This window comes from Pipistrellus kuhlii, unplaced genomic scaffold (assembly GCF_014108245.1).
Source record: "Pipistrellus kuhlii isolate mPipKuh1 unplaced genomic scaffold, mPipKuh1.p scaffold_m20_p_23, whole genome shotgun sequence".
Lineage (NCBI taxonomy): Eukaryota > Metazoa > Chordata > Mammalia > Chiroptera > Vespertilionidae > Pipistrellus > Pipistrellus kuhlii.
The window spans coordinates 8112506-8134609 of NW_023425522.1; the positions used below are offsets into that span (position 1 = coordinate 8112506).

The following is a 22104-nucleotide window of genomic DNA, read 5'->3' on the forward strand; positions in this document are numbered from 1 at the left end:
GGGGCTTCTTCCCAGGCAGGTGTGCGCTTCTAATTCATTGCTGTTACTCAGCCTCATTCTTTTTTTTCTTTTTCTTTTTTAAAATAATTTTGGGTTTGTTTGTTTGTGTGTAAAATATATTTTTATTGATTTTAAAGAGGAAGTGAGAGGAAGAGATAGAAACATCAGTGATGAGAATCATTGATCAGCTGCCTCCTGCATACCCCACACTAGGGACTAGCCCACAACCCAGGCATGTACCTTGACTGGAATGCTCAACCGCTGAGCCCACTGGTCGGCCTCTGCCTCATTCTCTTTTTTTTTTTTTTTCCAGTCTCCGTAGAGACCAGCAAAAATTGCCAGTGCTGTCGAAACCGGTTTGGCTCAGCGGATAGAGCATCAGCCTGTGGACTGAAGGGTCCCGCGTTTGATTCCGGGCATGTACCTTGGTTGCGGGCACATCCCCAGTAGGGGACGTGCAAGAGGCAGCTGACTGATGACTCTCTCTCATCGATGTTTCTAACTCTCTATCCCTCTCTCTTCCTCTGTGTAAAAATATCAATAAAATAATTTTTTTAAAAAATTGCCAGTGCTGACTGTATTTCAAGTTGACACGGTGGAGTATTGGGAAAAGTTTTCAATTAGCAATAATTGCACCTTGGGTAAACCTCATTGGTTATGGTACCGCTACTGTGCAAAGCTCTGCCTCGAGAGAGGCAAATCAAAACAACAATGCGGTATCATCTCACACCTGTCAGAATAGCCAACATCAACAAATCAACAAACGACATGTGTTGGCGAGGTTGCGGAGAAAAAGGAACCCTCGTGCACTGCTGGTGGGAATGCAGACTGGTGCAACCACTGTGGAGAACAGTGTGGAGTTTCCTCAAAAAACTGAAAATGGAACTCCCATTTGACCCAGTAATCCCACTCCTAGGAATATATCCCAAGAAACTAGAAACACCAATCAGAAAGGATATATGCACCCCTATGTTCATAGCAGCACAATCTACAATAGCCAGAATTTGGAAACAGCCCAGGTGCCCGTCAGCAGATGATTGGATCCAAAAACCATGGTACATCTACACAATGGAATACTATGCTGCCATAAAAAAGAAGGAATTCTCATCATTTGCAGCAACCTGGATGGAATTGGAGAGCATCATGCTGAGTGAAATAAGCCAATCAATGAAAGAGAAACACCACATGACCTCACTCATTTATGGATAATAAAGAACATTATAAACTGATGAACCAAAAGATAGATATAGAGGCAGTAAAGCAACAAGCAGACTATCAATTTACAGTGGGGAGGGGAGGGAGATCTGGGGGAGATAATATTGTAGATCAACCGAAGGACTTGTATATTATACATGCATAAGTACAACCAATGGAATAAAACTCTGGGGAGGGAGAGTATGTTTGTGAGGGAGGGAGGGGGGCAAAAAAAATCAATAATATATATATATATATATATAAATAAATAAAAAAAGCTCTGCCTCATTCTTTATCTCAGTGGTGTCTGGTCTTTGGAGCTCCGAGTCTCTTCGAGTGTTTGATGAGTGGCAATGACACATAGGCACATCACCCACATATTTGTATACTAGGGGCCCAGTGCATGAATTTGTGCACCTTGAAAAAAAACTTGGGCCATGAGGCTGCAGTAGGCACAGGGGCAGGTCTTGGCCCATCCTGCATGCCCCCATCTGGCCCCTCTCCTATCTGCCGGCATTGGGGCCAGCACCAGCAGCAGGTGCAAGCAGGGCCAGAGCCGCCAGGCGCGGGAGCGGCAGCTGCTGCCCCGATTGCTTCTCAGGAGCAGGGAGAGGTAGGGAAGCCCTCAGAGGAGATTAGGGTCCGTAGCCACCACTTGCACCCGCTGATGGCACCGAGTGTTCGGACCAGCAACGGGCACTGGCAGCAGGTGCGAGTGCCAGGCAGGATCATAGGGTGCGGGAGCAGAGAATTTTCAATAACTACCAGAGGCTCACCCCAATGACAGCAACCGGCGCCCCACCTTGGTCTGGTGCCCCCACTCACCTGCTCCACCATCCCACTGAGGCCAACAGCTGCCATGTTCCACGCACGCCCCCTGGTGGTCAGCGCACGTCATAGCGACCAGTTGTTTGGTTGTTCGATTGTTTCACCGTTCCATCTCTTCGCACATTAGCCTTTTATTATCGATATAAAGGATGACCTGGGGTATCATAGCCTTCCTGAGGTGATCCGACCCCTTCACCCTGGGAATGGTGGGGGTAGGGGGAGGACAGCTGAAATGAGTCCAGGAGAAGAGAGAAGATTGTGAACCAGACCAGCTTATTGCTGGGATGGGAAGACCCATCTCTGAGGAGCCTGGGTCCAAGGTCTTGGATCTCAGCATCCTGTGAGAGCTTCTGCCTGTCCGGAGCTCCCATCCCCGGCTCCCCCTCAGCCGGGGGCTCCTCTCCTCGCAGCTTCCAGATCACGTGACAGCCAACCCCCCTGGGCGATGCCAAGAGCCTCCCGGCCTCAAACGGGTTGGGTGACATTCACTTCCTGGCGCTGTCCTCCCGGCCTGTCAGTCATCGGGAGTGCCTCGGCAGCGGCTGACCCAGTGACAGCAGCAGGCGGACGCGCTGCCTGCCAGCACCTCTGGGCGCTGGATCTGCCCCAAAGAGGCCCCGGCGGGCGGAGAGGAGGCTGCTGCTCCTCCTGGCCTCAGCCACAGTGAGTCTGGGGGGCCCAGCCTGGGCGGGGGGTCGGTCACGGGGGCCCGGCCAGGGGCAGGAGGGCACAGGATCCAGGTGGAGGTTGGCAAGGTTCCGGACTGAACTGGAGTGATGCAGGGTGTGGGAGTGAGTGAGTGAGTGTGTCTGTGTGTGTGTCTGTGTGTGTGTGTGTGTGTGTGTACAGTGTCTTGGGATGAGAAGTGGTCACAGCTGAAACCATAGGGCTCTGCCTCACAGGCTCACCGTCCAGGTGGGGAGGAGGGGGTCCCGGGGCCGGTGCCACCCCACCAGTCCTCGCCGTGGGTGGCTGCTGTGGGGGAAGCCGGCCACCGGGCCGGCCCGTCCTCCCCCGCCTCCCAGGGCGCCCGAGTGGCAGCTCTGGTTGGAGTCCGTGGAGAAGGGACGTTTGGGCGGTCGTCTTCCCACTGATGCGTCTCCAACTATGCGTTTTTTTTAAAACCATTTCCCTGAGTGAGGTCTGACTGACATACAACAACACTGTCCATGTCTCCGGCGTCCAGCGGCCTGGGGGGGCTCTTGCGAGGGACATTCACCCCCCGGGTACTTGTTAAACCGGTGTTTCTGCAGAGGGCTGAGGGCTGGGGCCGCCTATCTGCTCTGATCCTTTATCTGCTCCCTGGACCAAGGCCAGGGCAGCGGGACCCGCAGAGGCTGTCTGCCCTGGGGCTGCCCTGGGCCAGCGATGTGGCTTGGAAAAGCTACAGAACCTCAGCCCCAAGCCTCGTCCCCGGTCGGTCTATGGAGACAGTGCCCACCTCCCAGGCCGTCAGGATCCAACGAGGAAGGAATGCAAAACGCCAAGCGCGTGTAATCCGTGTCAACAAGCAGCCGCTGCTGTAATTATTTATTATTAGCTCCGCCGTGGGCCCACCTCGCCCCGAGGCTCGCGGCCTCCCCTCCCCGGCGCCCGGAGCCGCGGGGGAGCCGGCGGGGAGAACGCCTGGCATTGCCGGCTGCCAGCTCGTGCCCGGACCGGAGCGCGCGCCAGAGGCATCCCTCCCGCGGCCTCTCCCCGCGGGCACCCAGACATCCCGGCTCCTGCAGGAGCTGCGGGATGGAGTTGGGAGCGGAGATAAGAGAAGGGGAGGGGCGGGCCCGGAGGGAGAGGCCGGAGGGGGGCTGAGAAAGCAGGGAGGAGGCGGCAGGAGGCGGCGTCCAGGCTGAGGACCCGCCTCCCGGCGGCAGCGCAGGAAGGAGGAAGGATGCCGGAGGCCGGCGGAGGGAGCGGGATGTCGCTCGCATCCTGTGAGTCCCTTTTCCTCTTTCACAAACCCGCACGGAGGAGGCTCTCTTCCCGCCGGGGCTGACCCCAAGGAGGACAGCGCTTCCGGACACGGCGAATGGCCGGTTTGTTCAGGGCTTAGAGCTGAAGGGTCCAGGGCTGGAATCCAATCAGGGCATGGACCTCGGTTGCAGGCTCAGTCTCCGGCAGGGCGGTTGTGGGAAGCAACCAATCAATGTCTGTCTGTCTGTCTTTCTCTCTCTCTCTCCCCCTCCCTCCATTTCCCCCCTCTCTTTTCCTCCCATCCACTCTTTCAAAAAACAAACACAAAAAAAACCCACAAACTAGATTTAATTAAATAACCTCAGAAGTCCTCTCTTCCCCTAGCTTCTTTCATTTCTCTGCTTTCATTCGGTTGCCTATCTTGATACCTAATTCTGTTACCCAAACAACTTAAGCTATTGAGCATCATTCCTCCTTTATTTAAAAAGAGAGAGAGAGAGAGAGAGAGAGAGAGAGAAAATATTTTTCCAAGAAAATTTATAAATGCCCATTAGGCTCTAAAGTTTTACCAAAGACTTCCTTGGTCTCTGCTTATCCTCAGTGCCTGGCTCAGCGCCCATCCAGCAGCAGGCACTCAGTGAGTATCTGTGGAGTAACGGGGTGGATGGACAGGGTCTGACATCACTGATGAACGGACAGGCCGGTGCAGGTAACAGGGGGTCACGGTTCCCCTAACGAGGCTGTTCTAGTGGTGATACTGGGGACCTTTTTAAAAGTGTATTTTTAAAAATATATATTTTATTGAATTTTTTTACAGAGAGGAAGAGAGAGGGATAGAGAGTTAGAAACATCGATGAGAATCATCGATCAGCTGCCTCTTGCACACCCTCTACTGGGGATGTGCCCGCAACCAAAGTCCATGCCCTTGACCAGAATCGAACCTGGGACCTTTCAGTCCGCAGGGCAATGCTCTGCAGGCGTCTTCAAACTACGGCCCGTGGGCCACATGTGGCCCGCAGAGGAGTCTGATCTGGCCCGCCAGGTTTTTTGGGCAGTGAGCACAGCCGAGGTGTTACAGTAGGAATTAGTAGTTCATATAGTCCGGCCCTCCAGCTCTCTGAGGGACCGTGATCTGGCCCCCACTTTAAAAAGTTTGAGGACCCCTGCATCCACTGAGCCAAACCGGTCTTGGCTAAAAGTGTATTTTTATTGATTACAGAGAGGAAGGGAGAATGAGAGAGAGATAGAAACATCAGTGATGAGATAGAATCACTGATCTCCTGCACGCCCCCTAGTGGGGTTCGAGCCCACAACCTGGGCATGTGCCCTGACCGGGAATTGAACCGTGACCTCCTGGTTCTTATATCAACACTCAACCACTGAGCCGCACCGGCCCACCCTGAGAACATCTTAATACCCACATTGTGACTTCGAGGTGACTCTGTACCTGTGATCGGAAACTGTTCCATGCCACTCGGCACTCATGTCCTCTCCCACCAGGCGTGGCTCCCAGGGCCTCTGGCCACCGGCACGCGACCGGACACACGCGCAGGACGCACCTCTGCCCTCGCTGAGGCCGCCCTCCGGGAACCTGAGGAATGGCTGAGCTGCGGCCGGCGGAGGAGGAGCCCGCTGCTCCCTGACTGAGGACGCAGAGGCCCGCGGGCGTGTGCATGTGTAAGTTCTGCGCTTTATCTGCAAACAGCCGCACAGAGGCCTGCAGCCAGGGCTGGACGCAAACCAGCGGGCCAGGCGGCGCTGAGCGGGAGGCTGAGGGCAGCAGAGGCTGTTCTGGAAAACAGCCCCTGGGGCACAGGCCCACACCGGGGCCTGGACTGACCTAGGGGAGCAGCCACCCAGCCACAGAGCCTGGGCTGAGACCTCTCTCTCTCTCTCTCTCTTTTTTTTTTAATATCTTATTGATTTTTTAAAGAGAGGAAGGGAGAGAGATAGAGAGCCAGAAACATCCATGAGAGAACATCCATCAGTCGCCTCCTGCACCGCCCCCCCCACCCCCACTGGGGATGTGCCCGCAACCAAGGTACATGCCCTTGACCGGAATCGAACCCGGGACCCTTCAGTCCGCAGGCCGATGCTCTATCTCCTGAGCCTAACAGGCCTCTGCGGGGACCTCTCATTATCTGCCTCCCAGCCTCTGCCCAGGGGTCTTAGCTCCAGGTCTGGGTGGGATTCAGGTGGGCCTCGGAGGAGGAGCAGCAGAAGGGAGGGTTGGGGAGAAGGGAAGGGGCAGGGGAAGAGGGAGGGCAGGGGCAGGGGAAGCAGGGCTGCAGAAGGCAGTGAGGGAGGCGGTGGAGGCGGCAGCGGCACCGAGCTCACGGCTTTCCCCGCCCGCAGCGAAGGCCCCGCCCCCGGGGGAGTGGCCATGTCCGAGGGGGAGAGCAAGGACAGCTCGGGCAGCGAGTGCCCCGTGTGCTACGAGAAGTTCCGGGACCTGGAGGGCGCCAGCCGCACGCTGAGCTGCGGCCACGTGTTCTGCCATGACTGCCTGGTCAAGTACCTGCTCTCCACCCGCGTGGACGGGCAGGTGCAGCGCACCCTCGTGTGCCCCATCTGCCGCTACGTCACCTTCCTCAGCAAGAAGAGCTCCCGCTGGCCCTCCATGCTGGACCGGAGCGCCCAGACCCTGGCCGTGCCCGCCGGCCTGCCCCCGGGGCCGCCGCCCGCCCTCGCCCGGGCCCACCCCGGGCCCCGGGCCGCCTCCCCGCCCGCCTGGAGGGCGCCCCCCGGCCCCAGCCCCCAGCTGCCCTTGGACCTGCTGGCCGGCCTGCCCCGGGAGCCGCAGATCTTCATCATCAGCCGCCACGGGATGCCTCTGGGCGAGCAGGACAGCGTGCTGCCCCGGCGCAGCCTGGCCGAGCTCTCCGAGGCGCCGGCCGCGCCCCGCTCCTCCCGCTCCTTCTGCTGCCGCTCCCGGGCCCTCCTGCTCATCACCCTCATCGCCGCGGTGGCCGTGGTGGCCGCCATCCTGCCCTGGGTGCTGCTGGTGAGGAAGCAGGCGTGAGCGAGCGGGGCCACCTGCAGGGCCGCCCGGCCAGACCCTGCTCCGGAAGCCACCCGTCCGTCCGTCCGTCCGTCCTCCCCGGCCCACCGGCTGGCCACGGCCTGGGAGGGGCAGAGGCCCCAGGGCAGCGGGGAGACCCGGAGCGGAGAGAGGGCACGAGGATGGTGCTCGCTGGGAGTGTGGTGGCATCGCCTCGCCTCCTGCTCCTTGCCCCAGCGGGGTGCGGCATGTCAGGGGAGCCGGGCTGGGGACCTCCGAGTCCGGACGGAATTGGAAACTGCAGGTTCGGGGCCGGGGTCAGAGGGGCAATGGGAGCCTCGCTCAGAAACAGCCCTAGCGGCCTCTGCAGATGCTTCCTCCTCTGGGCTGGGCCTGAGTCTGAGCCTGGGCCTGGGCCTGGGCCTGGGCCTGGGCCTGAGCCAGGGCCTGAGCCTGGGCCTGAGTCTGAGCCTGGGCCTGGGCCTGAGCCTGGGCCTGGGCCTGAGTCTGAGCCTGGGCCTGGGCCTGGGCCTGGGCCTGAGCCTGAGTCTGGGCCTGGGCCAGGCGGGGATGGGTGCTGCCCTCCGGCGGGGGCCCAGCCTGAGGTGCAGGTCTCAGCTGCCGGGTGACCTGCCTGGGAGAGGTGGGCTCCCTCGGGGGACAAGGAATTGCGCTGGGGGGGCCCGATGGCAGGACCCCGCCAGGTCAGAACTCCACCCAGGATCCTCGGGTTTGTTCTCGCAAACAGACGGGCCCCAAAGCACACGTGCTCCCCAGAATCTCAGCGCCCACCCGGGACCCTCACAGCCGGACCGCTGTGCACCTTCCCGCCCTCCATCGCTGATCTCAGCGGCTGGGCCCAGGGTCCAGGGGAGGAACAGACCCCGGCCGTCCTGGGAGCAGGGCCCACACTGGGAAACAGGAGTTGCTGACAGTGGCCGAGGCCAGCAGAACCGCCCGCACACACACGGCTGAGCGCTCCCCTGGCCCCCGGGCCCAGGGAAGGGCCCGCATTTTGAGTCTGGGGCTGTCCGGGACGGACAGGAAGACAGATGGGGAGTACAGAAGCCTAATGGCCGAGACCTGAGTCAGCGGTGAACTATGCGGGCAAATTAACCCCTGGGGCTCCCACCTCTCCCAGCCCAAGGCCTCCTCCCCAGGAGCCAACCACTCATTAGAGGCCACACCAGTCCGGCCAGTTTGCGAGGTGGAACCCCAGGCTGGGCTGGGTGGGGAGGGAAAGGGAGGGGAGGAAAGCAGACGTCGCTTGTCAGGGACACTATCGGCTCGAGGAATCCCGAAACCCAGGTGCTGTGAGCCGCTGGGCGAGGCCCGGGGACCACACCCGGGCTGCATGGGGGATCCCTGGTGAGGACCACGGGGCCCCAGCCCTGCAGGAACAACTCTTCTCTGTTTACCAAGGCCCCTACGTCACGGGGCCTTCTCTTAGCTTCACCTTAGGGTTAAACCAAAAACAACCTCCAGCTGCTTCCTCGGACTGGCGGCTGTTTGCAGTCAGGGCGCGCCAACCGCTGAGCCCTCCACAACCTATACCTCTCGGGGCAGCCTGCTGCCGGTGGGCCCGGAAACAGCACGCCGCCTCTTAGAAATAGCATGGCTCCCTGGCTCCCGAGGTGCTGGTTCCCTGGGGCCCATCAGGCGATAGGGAACATTCGGTCACAGGGAGGGCTGGCTTAAAGCACGCCTGGGCTCTTTTCCAGGCCAGAGGAGAGCACACCGGCGGGTGCTATTGGGGGATACAGTTGGATTCATGGCAGAAATATTCCTTTAAAAATATATTTTATTGATTTCTTACAGAGAGGAAGGGAGAGAGACAGAGAGTTAGAAACATCGATCAGCTGCCCCCTACACCACCATCACCCCCCCACACTGGGGATGTGCCCGCAACCAAGGCACATGCCCCTGACCGGAATCGAACCTGGGACCCTTCAGTCCGCAGGCTGACGCTCTATCCACTGAGCCAAACCGGTTTCGGCCATGGGGGAAATATTTATCACAGGAATACGAAAGTCAAATTAAAAAAAAAAAAAGAGAGACTAATGAATCTGAACCGGCCAGGCTGCTCTCAGCAGTGTTGTGAATTCCTGGGGACCTCATTTTAGATTCTGTGGTTTGCCAAAGATTAATTTCAAAACGCCTGTCGTGTTTCCAGTGTCCAGCCGTGGCACCTCTCTTATTTTCAAAGAATGTCAAAAGCTATTTTTGAAATAAAGGCATCTATTTTCTCAGAGATTCCAGAGGCATCGCAAACGCAGGTGGGACGCTCCGAGCTTGGGCTTTTAAGGTCCTTCACTTTGGGTGGGAAAGACACTCTGAAAACACGTATTTGGCCGCAGTCGTGAAGGAGGCACCAGTCAAAATTCTCCCGGCAAACCCTTCTCACCTCTTCGCTCGGCAAAGCCTGACCTTGGCCTCACAGCCCACTCCGCTGACGAGGCCGAGGAGCTGAGGCCGTGGGCATGCAGACTGGCCAGACCCCCGGGTGGGGAGTTTGACATCATCTATCAGAATTCCCAGGTTGGCCCAGCAATTTCTGATGGAGCAATGTGTCCTCAGACATACGTGCATACACGGGCGGTGACGCATGCACACTGGGATGTAACTGCAGTGCTGTTCACAGTAACACAGCACTGGAGAAAGCCTGCGTGCCAGCCAATGGGACCGGCTGTAACACTTAAAAAAGAACAAGGAAGACATCTAAGAACGGACAGGAAAAGCCTCCGGGATACGTCGGCCGAGGGGAAAAAGCCAGGCGCTGGTCTCAGGTACCACCGTGGGTGGAGGAAGTGGGGACATGAGAATTTACATCCCTACGTGCTGACTCATGCATAAATCAGGAAAATACATTTTTAAAAAACACAACTATGTGATGAGTGGTGGGAGGGTGAGAGGAAATGCCGAAAGGAGAGGGGAAATTTTTCCTTTCACACTTTTTGATTTTTGAACCAAGCAAACAGATTACTTAAGCGAAAATCCAATTGAGACATTACAGTAGGAGCTGCAGACATCTGCAGAGAGCACGCCCGCAGCCTGTGAGGAGCCGCCCGGCCCTGAGCTGCCGCACAGCTTGCGCCTCGGGTCCGGGGTGCGAGCTGCCGGCTCCCGGGGCTGGTTTGTCTGGTTGGAGGTGTGACACCTGATGCTCACCAGGCGCCCAGGAACAGGTGAAAAGGTGAACGCGTTCCTGCATTCCTATAGGTTTCCTTGGGCCCCGTCATGGAATGTGCTTGTTTTTCTTCTTCCCACCCCTTCCTTCCCTAACACAAACAGAACCTTTTGCTTTAAGCAACCTCCCTGGGGTCAGGGAACTACAGGAAAACGCCACTAGATGGAAAGACAGGCAGGTGGGCGGAGGCCTTCTCTTCCCTTCCTCCCCTACACACACACACACACACACACACACACACGCCACAGCCACCTCCCACTTTTTAAAATTTCTTTATTGATTAAGGTATCACATATTTGTCCTCAACCCCCCATTCCAATCCCTCACCCCTCCCCACTCCTGCCCCCACTCCCCTATTGTCCTTGACCACTGGCTAGGCTCATATGTGTGCACACGAGTCCTTTGGTTGATCTCTCTCTTTTATCCCCACCCTCCCTCTGAGGTCCAAGCTTGACCTCACTTGATAAGGAGAGCATTCTGAGGTGTCCTAAATAAAATTACAACAGGGTGGAAGGCAGAGACAGGAAGGGGTTGGTCAGTTAACAACTGCAGGGCAAAGCAACAAGAACCTCATGCTCCTGAGTGCCCTCTGGCGTTGGAGCTTTGATTAAGCTGCAGGCGACTGTTTCTGCCAGGCACCCTGCACCCAGGACCCCCGTTCTTGCTCACACATAGACTTTTCCAACTGTTGCCCACCGTCACCTTATTCCACCGATCTTATCTGCAACCAATGTCAATTCTTTCAAAAAATTTATATCTTTCTCCCGCCTACCTGATGTTTTATTTATTTTTTAAAGTATATTTTATTGATTTTTTTTACAGAGAGGAAGGGAGAGAGAGTTAGAAACATCGATGAGAGAGAAACATATATAGATCAGCTGCCTCCTGCACACTCCCTACTGGGGATGTGCCCGCAACCAAGGTACATGCCCTTGACGGGAATCGAACCCGGGACCTTTCAGTCCGAAGGCCGATGCTCTAACCACTGAGCAAAACTGGTTAGGGCTGATGTTTTACTTTTTAATACAATTTTCTTTATTAATTTTTCAATATATTTTTATTGATTTCAGAGAGGGAGAGAGAGAGAGAGAAACACCAGTGATGAGAATCACCGATTGGCTGCCGCCTGCACGCCCCACACTGGGGATCGAACCGGAACCTTGTTCACAGGTCAGTGCGCAACCACAGAGACACAGCAGCTGGGCCTACCTGATGGACGGTTTGTTGTTGTTGTTTTTTTACTGATTTCAGAGAGGAACAAAGAGGGAGAGATAGGTAGAAACATCAATGATGAGAGAGAACCATAGATCGGCTGCCCCCTGGGGTTCCCACACTAGAGATGAAGCCCACTAACCAGGCATGTGCCCTGACTGGGAATCAAACTGTGATGATCTGGTTCATAGGTCTACACTCAACCAACCACTGAGCCATTCCAGCCGGGCACCACCTGATGTTTTAAAAAAAAAATCATCAGCCCTGGCCAGTTTGGCTCAGTGGATAGAGCGTCGACCTGCGGACCAACGGGTCCTGTGTTCGAATCTGATCAAGGGCACCTCCCCGGCCCAGGCCCTGGTCAGGATGAGTGCAGGAGGCACCCAATCAATGTATTTCCCTCTGTCTCTCCCTCTCTCTTCCACTCTCTCTAAGAATCAATGGAAAAATATCCTCGGGTGAGGATTAACAACAGCAACAACAACAACAACAAAAAATCATCATCTCCAAGGCTGTGGACATGTTGGCTTTCCCACCTGGCACTGCTGCTGGTGGTTTAGACTCCATGCCCACAACCTGCTTTTTCTTATTAGCAATGACCCAACAAATTCCTTTTTAAAGACAAAGAAGAAAACACCTTCAGCGGTGCAAGCTCACATTTTTGTTTAACATATCATAACAGACTTTACGCTGGTGTATACTCGCACAGTCGAGGACTGCCGAGTAAAGAAGCCGTACATGGCCAGCGGGGTCTGGGCCAGGGGGTCATGCAGGGTGGAGCCAAAACACCCAACAGACACTGGTGAGGATAAACAGACGCGGTCACCAGGCCACCAGCAATTTGTGTCTGTGTGTACCATGTGTACCTTGGTCATCCTCACGCTGGCAAAGCGGTTAGGGTGTCCACATGGTGGGCTAGAGGTTTGATTTTGATGACTCAGGGTTGGACGAAGGGGGGTGATAAGGAAGCCCGAGAGGGACGGGTGACCTCCTGGGGCAGAAATGACGGGGTGCTGAAGGAACATGGAGGGCTCTGTGAGAAGGGAGGAAGATGATGGGGAGACCCGGAGAGGAGGGAGTTCAGGAAGCTAGTAAGGACAATAAGAAGAGGAGGGGCCCTGACTGGTTTGGCTCAGTGGCTAGAGCGTCAGCCTGCGAACTGAAAGGTCCCAGGTTCGATTCCAGTCAAGGGCATGTACCTTGGATGCAGGCACATCCCCAGGAGGAGGTGTGCAGGATGTGGCTGATCGATGTTTCTAACTGTCTCTCTCCCTTCCTCTCGGAAAAAAATCAATAAGATATATGTGAAGAAGAAGCAGAAGCAGAAGAAGAAGAAGAAGAGGAGGAGGAGGAGGAGGAGGAGGAGGAGGAGGAGGAGGAGGAGGAAAAGGGTCGAGACTGTGAAAACCAGGACGGGAGCCCCTGTGGCTCTCAGCACCCAATTCGCACTCAGTGGGACCCAGCGCCTGGTGGCTTCCCCCTGAAGCTGTGCCTCTCAACCCAGCACCCCAGCACCCGGCACCGGAGACCATGCGTCATGCTGCCTCACACCTCCGTGCCTTCCCTCAGCTAGTCCCACCGCCTCGGGGGAGCGCAGGTTACATTCCTCAATCCTCAGTCAGGGATGACCTCACCGCAGAAGCCTTCCCTGACCCCAGCGCTCCCTGCTGTTCCTGAAGCACCAGCACAGAAGCACCAAGGACACGGGGGTGGGGCGGGGCTCAGCCGGCGCTTCTCCTGGGAGCTGGGATGGCTGACTTCCTTGCTGATCTCTCCGCTTAGACCTGAGCTCCCTGCAGGCAGACCCTTTGGCTCAGGTCCTTGTGTGGCTCCAGCGTCCAGTTCCGGGCTGCCCCGGGAAAGATGCTCCATAGACATTTGTTGAAACGAATCACAGAGTAACTCTCACTGAATTTTTAAATTATAAATAAAACCTGCAACTATCTTATTTTACCTTTTTAAAAATATATTGATTTTTTTTACAGAATGGAAGGGATAGGGATATAGAGCTAGAAACATCGATAAGAGAGAACCATCGGTCAGCTGCCTCTTGCACACCCCTACTGGGGATGTGCCCGCAACCAAGGTACATGCCCTGGACTGGAATCGAATCTAGGACCCTTCAGTCCGCAGGCTGACGCTCTACCCACTGAGCTAAACAAGTTAGGGCAAATCTGTGACTATTTTATTTTATTTTTTTAATATATTTTTATTGATTTTTTTTTTTTTACAGATAGGAAGGGAGAGGGATAGAGAGCTAGAAATATCAATGAGAGAGAATCATGGACCAGCTGCCTCCTGCACACTCCCTACCGGGGATGTGCCCGAAACCAATGTACATGCCTCTGACAGGAATCAAACCTGGGACCCTTGAGTCCTCAGGCTGACACTCTATCTATCCACTGAGCCAAACCGGTTTCAGCGTGACTACTTTAAATCATGAACACACGTGTGTCCTTTACTGACTACTCTGGGCCCTCCAGTATATGGTTCCTCACTCTTTGACTCATCTAATGGGTTTCCACAATCGGGACTATATATATTAAAATAGCTACCAGGAGGGGCTGGGAAGCCAGCCTGCACGGGTTCATCTATAGCCCGCGGGTTCTGTATAATCTTGCACAAGTTTCTCTCAATTTTCTGGGGCTCAGTGTCCCATCTGTAAAATGGGGACAACAACAATACCAGCATCACAAGGGTACTTAGTGTATTAAAGGATCTAAAGATGTCAAGGGAGTAGAAAAATGGCCCCAGCACCCAGCAAGCTCGCTATGTATATGAAAAAATCTGCCTCCCCCTCATACACCTGTGTGATCCATTCCAAAGAATCCGAGCCCCTGCAGGTGCGCGGCGGGGATGCGTTAGCCTCCAGGAGCGCACCCTCCCCGCCCTGCTGCCATCTGATCCCGAACTGAAGTACAGGAGGTGAAATGCAGAAAGGGGCACAGCTCGCGCGAGGAAGGGCTTCCGCGCACCCGGCTCCTGCAAAGCGTGCTCCAGGGCATCCTCTGTAGGCTTGTTGGAAACGTTGGTTCTGACCCGTTGAGCGGAGTGGGAAACTGATCTGTGGCCCCCAGGCCTCGGAAGGCCCCTCGCCCGCCAGGATGAAATTTGGGGCGGGCAGGGGGACACCTTCAGCTCCCGACGTGGGGTGTGGGCAGCCGGAGGCGTCAGCACAGGGTTTGCTGAAGGACCAGCGCACTCGACACGCCCACGCCTTTGGCTGGGGCGGGGATGGTGAGGCCAGGTACCAACCCGGTGACCGGCCAGCTAGGGTCCCAGCGCCACCTGGCGGTCAGAGAGAGCACCAGTCCTTTCCGGAATAGTGGCGTGTCCGCTGCCCTGGCGCTCAGGAGCGAAGGGACAGGAGTCCCCGGGGGCCGCTCGTTTTCTCAGCAGCCACTGGGGCAGTCCGGCCCTGAGAAGTCCCCGCCACTCGCCGGGGAACGATCCCTCCCAGAGGACGCAGCTGCAGAACCCAGAGCTCCGAAAAAAGGAATCAGGACCTTGGAAAGGGAGCTGTGTAGTCCTTCGCAGTTTCCCTCCTAGCCGCGAGGTGGCACTAGTCATCGATTTTCCTCTTCCCGTTCAAACTCCGCGCCTCTCTCGCTCTAGAGCTCGGTCTCGCGAGAGCTCTCGTGAACTTACAGAACCGGAAACAGCGTGTGGTTCTCTTCCCTCTTGCGGCCATCGTTGGATCGCCAGCGGGTGAGGATATGTCGGGAAAGCGCGTGTAATCCGCCGCCATCCGTGGTTGGGCGCGCTGGCTCTTGACTTCGGGACCCCCGATACTCTCTCAGCGGCCGAGTAGCAGCCAGGGAGAGGGTCCAGGATGGTTTCGACCTGTTTTCCCACTAGCTCCTGAGCCGGCAGGCTGGGGAAGGGGAGAGAAGCCGATTTGGGGATTCGGAAACGGGAGCTGGAGGGGAGAGAGCCTGTGGATTTGGAGTCAGGCCTAGGCTGTGTAGTTTTTAAAGAATTGTCTCGAAATAACTTTTAGTAAAGCCACGGAATTTTCAAGCCGCGCCCGCCCATTGGGAGGGATTTTGGACCTGAAATTGCATTTTCCAGGTCCCGGACGGGTGGCCTGATTAATTTTACAGAGAGCTAAATCTGTTTACACGCAAGCCCATGTGAGATTAACGCTGGTTGGTCCTTCTAAAACGTGATGTTTGAAGAACTGAGTTGTCAGTCAGCTTTGCCCGAATTCGTTAGAGTTGAAAGTCCTGTGGCAGGACGTAAGGAGTTGGAGAGTGTGAACAAGAAATTTGGTAACTAAAACAATTGTGTTACTAATGGAAAACACTTTACTGCATTAACAAATGTTGAAGCTGTTTGAGTAAAGCAAAATATTGAGAACTTTCAAGCTTCATTGATGGGCCGTTGAGTTCAAGTAGTTGGTGATGGACTTAACACGACAGTTTCTGTGAGCATTCTAAACTTCTAGGATGAAATTGTTGCTGTTACTTGTTTGGAAAGTGAGTGGAGTTTTGATCATTTACAGGCCCCCCCCCCCTTTTTTTTTTTAACTTTTTATTTAGTCAAAATGAAGTTCAATCCCTTTGTGACTTCTGACCGGAGCAAGAACCGTAAAAGGCATTTCAATGCACCTTCCCACATTCGAAGGAAGATTATGTCGTCACCTCTTTCCAAAGAGCTGAGGCAAAAGTACAATGTTCGGTCCATGCCCATCCGAAAGGACGACGAAGTTCAGGTGCGTACAGTGTGGGGTCACCCGGCCTGGGAGAGGGACTGCGTTCTGAGGGGCACACCGCAGACGGTGGCTCCAGAACAGGATTGCAAAGGTTGATCCAGGGACTGAAAACAAACCGAAAGTATGCTGCCTTTCACTCTGTGTGACACTCAGGTGACCCAAGCATCAACTGCAGCCACGATTAAACAGAACAGCCAGAGAGGTAGCTCAGAACTAGAACATTTGGGTTTAACTTTTTCTCGATATGTTTGGTCATTGAAGAGGCATTTGAGGACCAGTGAACGATCTTTGAATCAAAATCCAGATACATGTCACCCCAATAAATTCAGAGATTTTTTAAAAATTAAGATACAGAAGTTCGAACAGAACCATGGCTTCATGTGATTGATTGGGTTTACCAGAAAATAAGGTGTTAGCCGAAACCGGTTTGGCTCAATGGATAGAGCGTCGGCTTGGGAGCTGAAGGGTCCCGGGTTCGATTCTGGTCAAGGGCATGTACCTTGGTTGCGGGCATATCCCCAGTAGGGGGTGTGCAAGAGGCAGCTGATCGATGACTCTCTCTCATCGGTGTTTCTAACTCTATATCTCTCTCCCTCTCTGTACAAAATAAAATATATATATAAAAAAAAAGAAAAGAAAAGAAGGTGTTAGATCTATATGTATGTGGAAATTTCTATAAATGTTTCTTTAGCAGTAACCTACAGCCTCTAAAGTGGCTTGCGTATCGGCAATAATGATTCATGAGGCTTGCATCCATTTACATAAATGGAACAAGTTCCCCAATAGTGGTATGGATTGATTAGATTTGGGAGTCCTCTGCTTTCAGTATCTCTTAAAGCAAGAAAGTCTGCAGTTGGAAAGAAGCATCTGTCCAGAAGCACTTTGGGTTGCCTCCTGACAACTGGGGATTCTTGGGCAGAAAGCTGTCATTAACCTTTGGGGAGGAGGTGATTTGTTTCCTTAACTACTTCTGCTGCCCGCCCTCTGGCTGGCACTAGGTTGGACACTTCGATGGATTGTGAATTAATATACGTGTTCCTACTGCTCCCTTTGAGATTGAATAACAATTTCCTTGTTTTCTGCTTGCCACAAATAGCTAGGGGCTTTTAACAAGCCCTCCACTATTGGTGAACCATCAGTTATAAGGTGCACAGTCCCTCGCTGTAGATTTCTCTGGGAGTGTGATTCATTTGCAGATTAGTTAAAGCCAGAGATAGAATTATTAGCTCATTTCTATTAACTAAATCAAAATTGAGAGGTCCTATAGATTTGATAATGATTAGTGTTTACAAGATTCATAGTTTACTGGTTTACAAGGTTAATCTTGTTTTTTTGTTTTGTGTTTTTTTAATCCATTTCTGTTGTTTTTGAATCTGCACTCAGGTTGTTCGAGGACATTACAAAGGACAGCAGATTGGCAAAGTAGTCCAGGTTTACAGGAAGAAATATGTCATCTACATTGAACGAGTGCAGCGGGAGAAAGCTAACGGCACAACTGTGCACGTGGGCATTCACCCCAGCAAGGTGGGTGTTTGAGAAGGCTGGAGGGGAGGGTGGCATGGAAGCTATTGCTGGCGAATGTGAGTGCTTGTTTATAGAACAGTCCCATGGGATAGGTTTTGGAAGTGAATTGAGTATTCTAATACTTAAAATGTTTATGAAATCAAGATCTTTAACCATCATTATATGTGTATATTTGAAGTACTTTTTCCTCAAAAGCTTACTAACCTGATTGGTCACTAACAATAATGAACAGATCTTAAAATCTAGGTAGTGGGATGAATTTTTGATGAAATAGAGCTTATGCCCTGCTTGCTTTGGTGTGTGAAACAATTGAGTGAGCAGCAAGGCAGCTTTACAGCCCTGCAAAGTAGGCATTGAGCCCTTCACTAATGGAGGAGACCTGAAGCTCAGAGTTAGATCACATTAATAGTGAGTGATAATCTAAGCCGAGATGGAAAATGATCTGATTCTCATAGCAGGTACCTGTCCTGGGCTTTAATACGAATTCTCCAATATTTCTCTTGCGGTTTTACATATAATATTAAAGTAATGGCACCTGGTGAGTGTTTAGATACTAAGTTTATTTTGTAAGATTTTTTAAAATATATTTTTATTGATTTCAGAGAGAGAGAGAGAGAAACATCAGTGATGAGAGATAATCATTGAACACCTGCATATCTTTCACCTACAATTCACTATTCCCATTTTCCCTCTTTACCCCTGGATTATAAGTGTCATGATAGTGCCTCAGTTTGCGCCTTTGTAGTCATCTCTTAATCCAGTCTCAGGACTTGCAGATGATTCCAACCTAGAAGTCCAATCCAGTTGTCTATTTTTCAAAGTTTGTATCTTAATTGGTATCTAAAACATGACATATTCAAACTCCTGATATTATCCTTAACCTCACGGTCTGCCACCATCACTGTGTATAACAGCTCTATGCTCCTAATTGCTCAGGCCAAAGTGTCATTTTTTTAATTATATGCGCCACATTGATCAATAAGACCTGTTGACTATTGTATGTTTTGTGTAGAATCCTGTCTGCTTGTTAACCATTAAGTGACATAAGACCATACCTGATCACCCCTCACAGGCCTCTTCATGTCGTCCTCCTCTCTCCATGTGTCTACTTGCCATGCTGTTCCTACAGCTATGCTGTTCGGAGCGTATCCACTGGTTAGCAGGGTGACCTGGCAACTTGATAGAATTGCAAATTCTTCTCCCAGTTCTACTGGCAATTTGGAGATGGGACCCAGGGAGCTGTTTTTACAAGCCTTCCAGTGGTCTTAAACACTCAAGTTTGAGAAATACACTCCTATACAACTCAGGGTCTCCTGCCTCTGGACCTTGGTATTTGCTGTTATCTGTGGGACACTTCTACACCCAGATAACTTACCCCTTCTCTCACTGGTGTCTTGTTCAAAAGTAGCCTCATCAGTAGCGCCGCTCCTGATTACCCTATCTCACTGGTCGGCAAACTCAGTCAACAGAGCCAAATATCAACAGAACGATTGAAATTTCTTTTGAGAGCCAAATTTATTAAACATAAACTTCTAATGCCACTTCTTCAAAATAGACTTGCCCAGGCCGGAGTATTCTGTGGAAGAGCCACACTCGGGCCAGAGCCGCATGTGGCTCGAGAGCCGCAATTTGCCGAACACTGCCCTGTGTGATTTCACACCTGTTCTCCATCATTCCGTCTCCATATAGAAGTTCCATGGTGGCAGAGAGGTTCTTTTGGTCTCCATGTTATATTTCCAGAACTAGTTCAGTGCTCTCTTCGCTCACCTTTCTTCATAAGACTAAAATTTATCACAGACAAGATCTGTACTGTGACTTCATTGAAGATTTTGCAGGTTGAAGCATGAGTGTAGGTTTTCCGATCTTATGGCTCTAAAGTTGGTGTAGAAACAAAACTGTAATATTTGGTTAGCTTGTAAAACAGGGTGAGAGGGGTGAATGGTACATTTTGCAATAGAAAAAGAAGCAGGTTTTCTAATAAAGCACAGAAGTGGATAGGAGAAAATCCACTAACGTCACATTGCCTCTTCTCTGTTGGTAAAGCATTAGTGAATGTTTAATGGGTTTGATTTAGGAGATGAAAAATAAATTTTTTTGAACTTTTGAGTTCATCGATTTTATGTTTTGGAGTTTATTACCTAGATTTGGTAAATGCAGTTGAATGTTGGGCCTTCCATGTGATCTGTATTGTTTAGAGGTGTCTTTATTTTTCTGCAGGTGGTCATCACCAGACTAAAGCTGGACAAAGACCGCAAAAAGATCCTCGAACGTAAAGCCAAATCTCGCCAAGTAGGAAAGGAAAAGGGAAAATACAAGGAAGAAACACTTGAGAAGATGCAGGAATAAAGTAATCTTATATACAGCTTTCATTAAAAGCTTAAAACGGAGAGCCTTTGTCTCCTGCCTGGTGGTTTGGGGTACCGCCTCGTTTCTGGTGGGTCCGGTGGGTCCGCGGCAGGGGTCTCGGTGACATTTGCCGTCTGGGAGCGGCCACGCCCTGCTTTGTGGCTTTCTAACAGTCTCTGCTGTAAGAAGAGCGGTTTTTCTTGTTTTGTTTCTGTAGCAGACAGCAGCGTTTGGGTGCATCATGGCTCACTGTGAAGAAGGCCTAGGTGAAAAGCCAGCTGGGAACACTGCCTTCCTCCTAACGTGAACAGCATTTTTTTCTTTGTATGGAAGTTTTAGACTAGAGTTGCTGACTAGCTAGTAGCATCGAGACCACTGCTTCTAGTTCCGGTACACTGAGAGCCTGGGCTTCTGTGTAGGGCCGAGCCTCCTTCACTCTTGTTTATGCACTGGTGCTGGGTGGGTCCACAGTGTTCATCTAAAACTCAGGTTTTCAAAGGATCGGGTAAACTGCGCATTGTTGACAACACAAGCACCTGTGCCCTCACTCCAAATTAAGAATCCAAGCAGTGAGGAAAGCCGGTTCCCAGCCGGCCGCATTACGAAGGCTTTGCAACAACGTAAGGAAATGGGCAGCCAGTTGACCCCTTTGCAGACACCTGTCTCACTAAGTGTGGCTTCTGCAGGGCACCGAGCAGCCTACAGTCGGCAAAATTATATTCCTAATTGAGAATAAGGAGGTTACTGCCCTTTGCTTCTGAGGGTGGCCCTGGGGGCGGGGCTTCCTTTAGGCGCACGGGGAGAGCTGGGCTGGACGCAGACTTGGTGGAGAGGCTCCAGACTCTGACTCCTGGCGCATCCTTTTCCACTTCTGGGCCTTCTGCAAAATGAAGGACTTTGTCTCCGGCCTTCCCTCCCGCCCCCTGACCACTCATTCATTTCAGCCCCAAGCTGGCCGCCCTCCGAAGTGGTAGGGGGCGCCGATTAGCCCGCCCAAAGGGTGGGCGCAGAGTCTGAGAAGTCAAAGAAAGGATGCCTGAATCCGGTCTTCAGGAATTAGCGGGAGTTTCTGTTAAGGGAGTGGGGGGACACTACTAAAGGCTTTACCTGCATTGTCGCTGTTTCGTCATAACAACCCATTGTGATGGAAACGGAAGCCCGTGGTCACAGTAAGTGGTAATCAAAAATTGAATTCCCAAGCCTAGCCTCTGCCATACTTCGGCACCACCTCACTATACTATGAGCAATGTGTTTGACAAATGTCCTTGGAACATATTTTGTCTCAGCTCAACTCTGCCCTCTAAGGAGATACAGCGAGGTAGAAGGCTCAGCCCCTGCTTTCTAGGTTTTGTGCACTTAACTCAGTCCACAAAAAGGCAAAGCAAAGTACTCCAGTGAGGAATGCTGTCCAGAGGAGGCAGAAAGCAATCGGCTGGAGCTGCTGAGTGCATTAGGAAGGAGGAGAATTGGAGCTGGCTGTGATGTGGAAGATCAATGGAAATACAATGGAAGTTGGGGACAGCCAACGCAAAGAATCACAGGTGAGTTGGACAGATGTTTCCAGTTTTCTCTAATAAAGCTGATTTATCTCTTGCCCACCAGAACAGGTCACACCACGATGCTGACCATATTTCTTTTATTCTGCTCTAGAACAGGTGTTAAAATTTCAGATAACTACAGGGTGGGCAGATAAGGTAAGTTAGTTGATTGCTTGGAGATTGGAAACGAGTGTGTCCTGTATCTGAAGGGTATTCCTCTCTACTCCAGTCAAACTGGGAACTCCAGCAAAGTTCCCAGGTTGGCCAGATCTTCCCATTTTTCAAGAAAGTCAGAAATCTAGATTACAATAATAGGTCTATTAATCAAATATGGCTCTTGGGCTGTGCTTTAGGATCTTATGGTATAGACCAGTGGTCGCGAGCCGCATGCGATATAGGGGCTTAATCACAAGAAACAACAACAACCTGTAATTATTGGAATCTAGAGTCTTGGTCAGCGGTCGGCAAACTCATTAGTCAACAGAGTGGCAAACCTCGGCTGGCAAGCTGCAGTTTGCCAACCACTGGTATAGACCATTCATAACTCAGAGTATGCACCTTTTTTGTTATTAATCCTCACCTGAGGGGATTGTTTTCCTTTGGTTTTCAGAGAGGGGGAGGGGGAAAGGGAGAAACGGTTATGTGAGAG

The 22104-nt window shown here is 52.5% G+C and overlaps 2 protein-coding genes and 1 non-coding gene across 3 annotated transcripts; 2 read left to right on the top strand and 1 right to left on the bottom strand.

Moving 5' to 3' along the window:
• Window positions 1-542: 542 nt before the first annotated feature.
• On the bottom strand, window positions 543-681 carry LOC118727054. Its single transcript, XR_004990472.1, has one exon. It is a non-coding gene; the product is annotated as a U4 spliceosomal RNA (small nuclear RNA).
• A 3188-nt stretch (window positions 682-3869) lies between these two features.
• RNF222 (ring finger protein 222) lies at window positions 3870-7389 on the top strand. The gene is made up of 3 exons (XM_036452153.2): window positions 3870-3953; window positions 5434-5610; window positions 6289-7389. The coding sequence occupies exon 3, from the start codon at window positions 6317-6319 to the stop codon at window positions 6953-6955; it is 639 nt and encodes a 212-aa protein (XP_036308046.1). The 5' UTR covers window positions 3870-3953; window positions 5434-5610; window positions 6289-6316; the 3' UTR covers window positions 6956-7389.
• Window positions 7390-14948: 7559 nt separating this feature from the next.
• Window positions 14949-19956, top strand: RPL26 (ribosomal protein L26). Its single transcript, XM_036452154.2, has 4 exons — window positions 14949-15041; window positions 15875-16047; window positions 17431-17571; window positions 19789-19956. Exons 2-4 carry the CDS (start codon window positions 15880-15882, stop codon window positions 19915-19917), a joined length of 438 nt encoding a protein of 145 aa, XP_036308047.1. The 5' UTR covers window positions 14949-15041; window positions 15875-15879; the 3' UTR covers window positions 19918-19956.
• The last annotated feature ends 2148 nt before the right edge of the window (window positions 19957-22104 follow it).

Excerpts from the sequence above, each read along its gene's own strand:
- RNF222 (XM_036452153.2), top strand. The coding sequence starts at position 6,317 with ATGTCCGAGGGGGAGAGCAAGGACAGCTCGGGCAGCGAGTGCCCCGTG.
- RPL26 (XM_036452154.2), top strand. The coding sequence starts at position 15,880 with ATGAAGTTCAATCCCTTTGTGACTTCTGACCGGAGCAAGAACCGTAAA. Across the intron at positions 16,048-17,430 it reads GAAAGGACGACGAAGTTCAG|GTTGTTCGAGGACATTACAA; the intron begins GTGCGTACAGTG and ends ATCTGCACTCAG. Across the intron at positions 17,572-19,788 it reads TGGGCATTCACCCCAGCAAG|GTGGTCATCACCAGACTAAA; the intron begins GTGGGTGTTTGA and ends ATTTTTCTGCAG.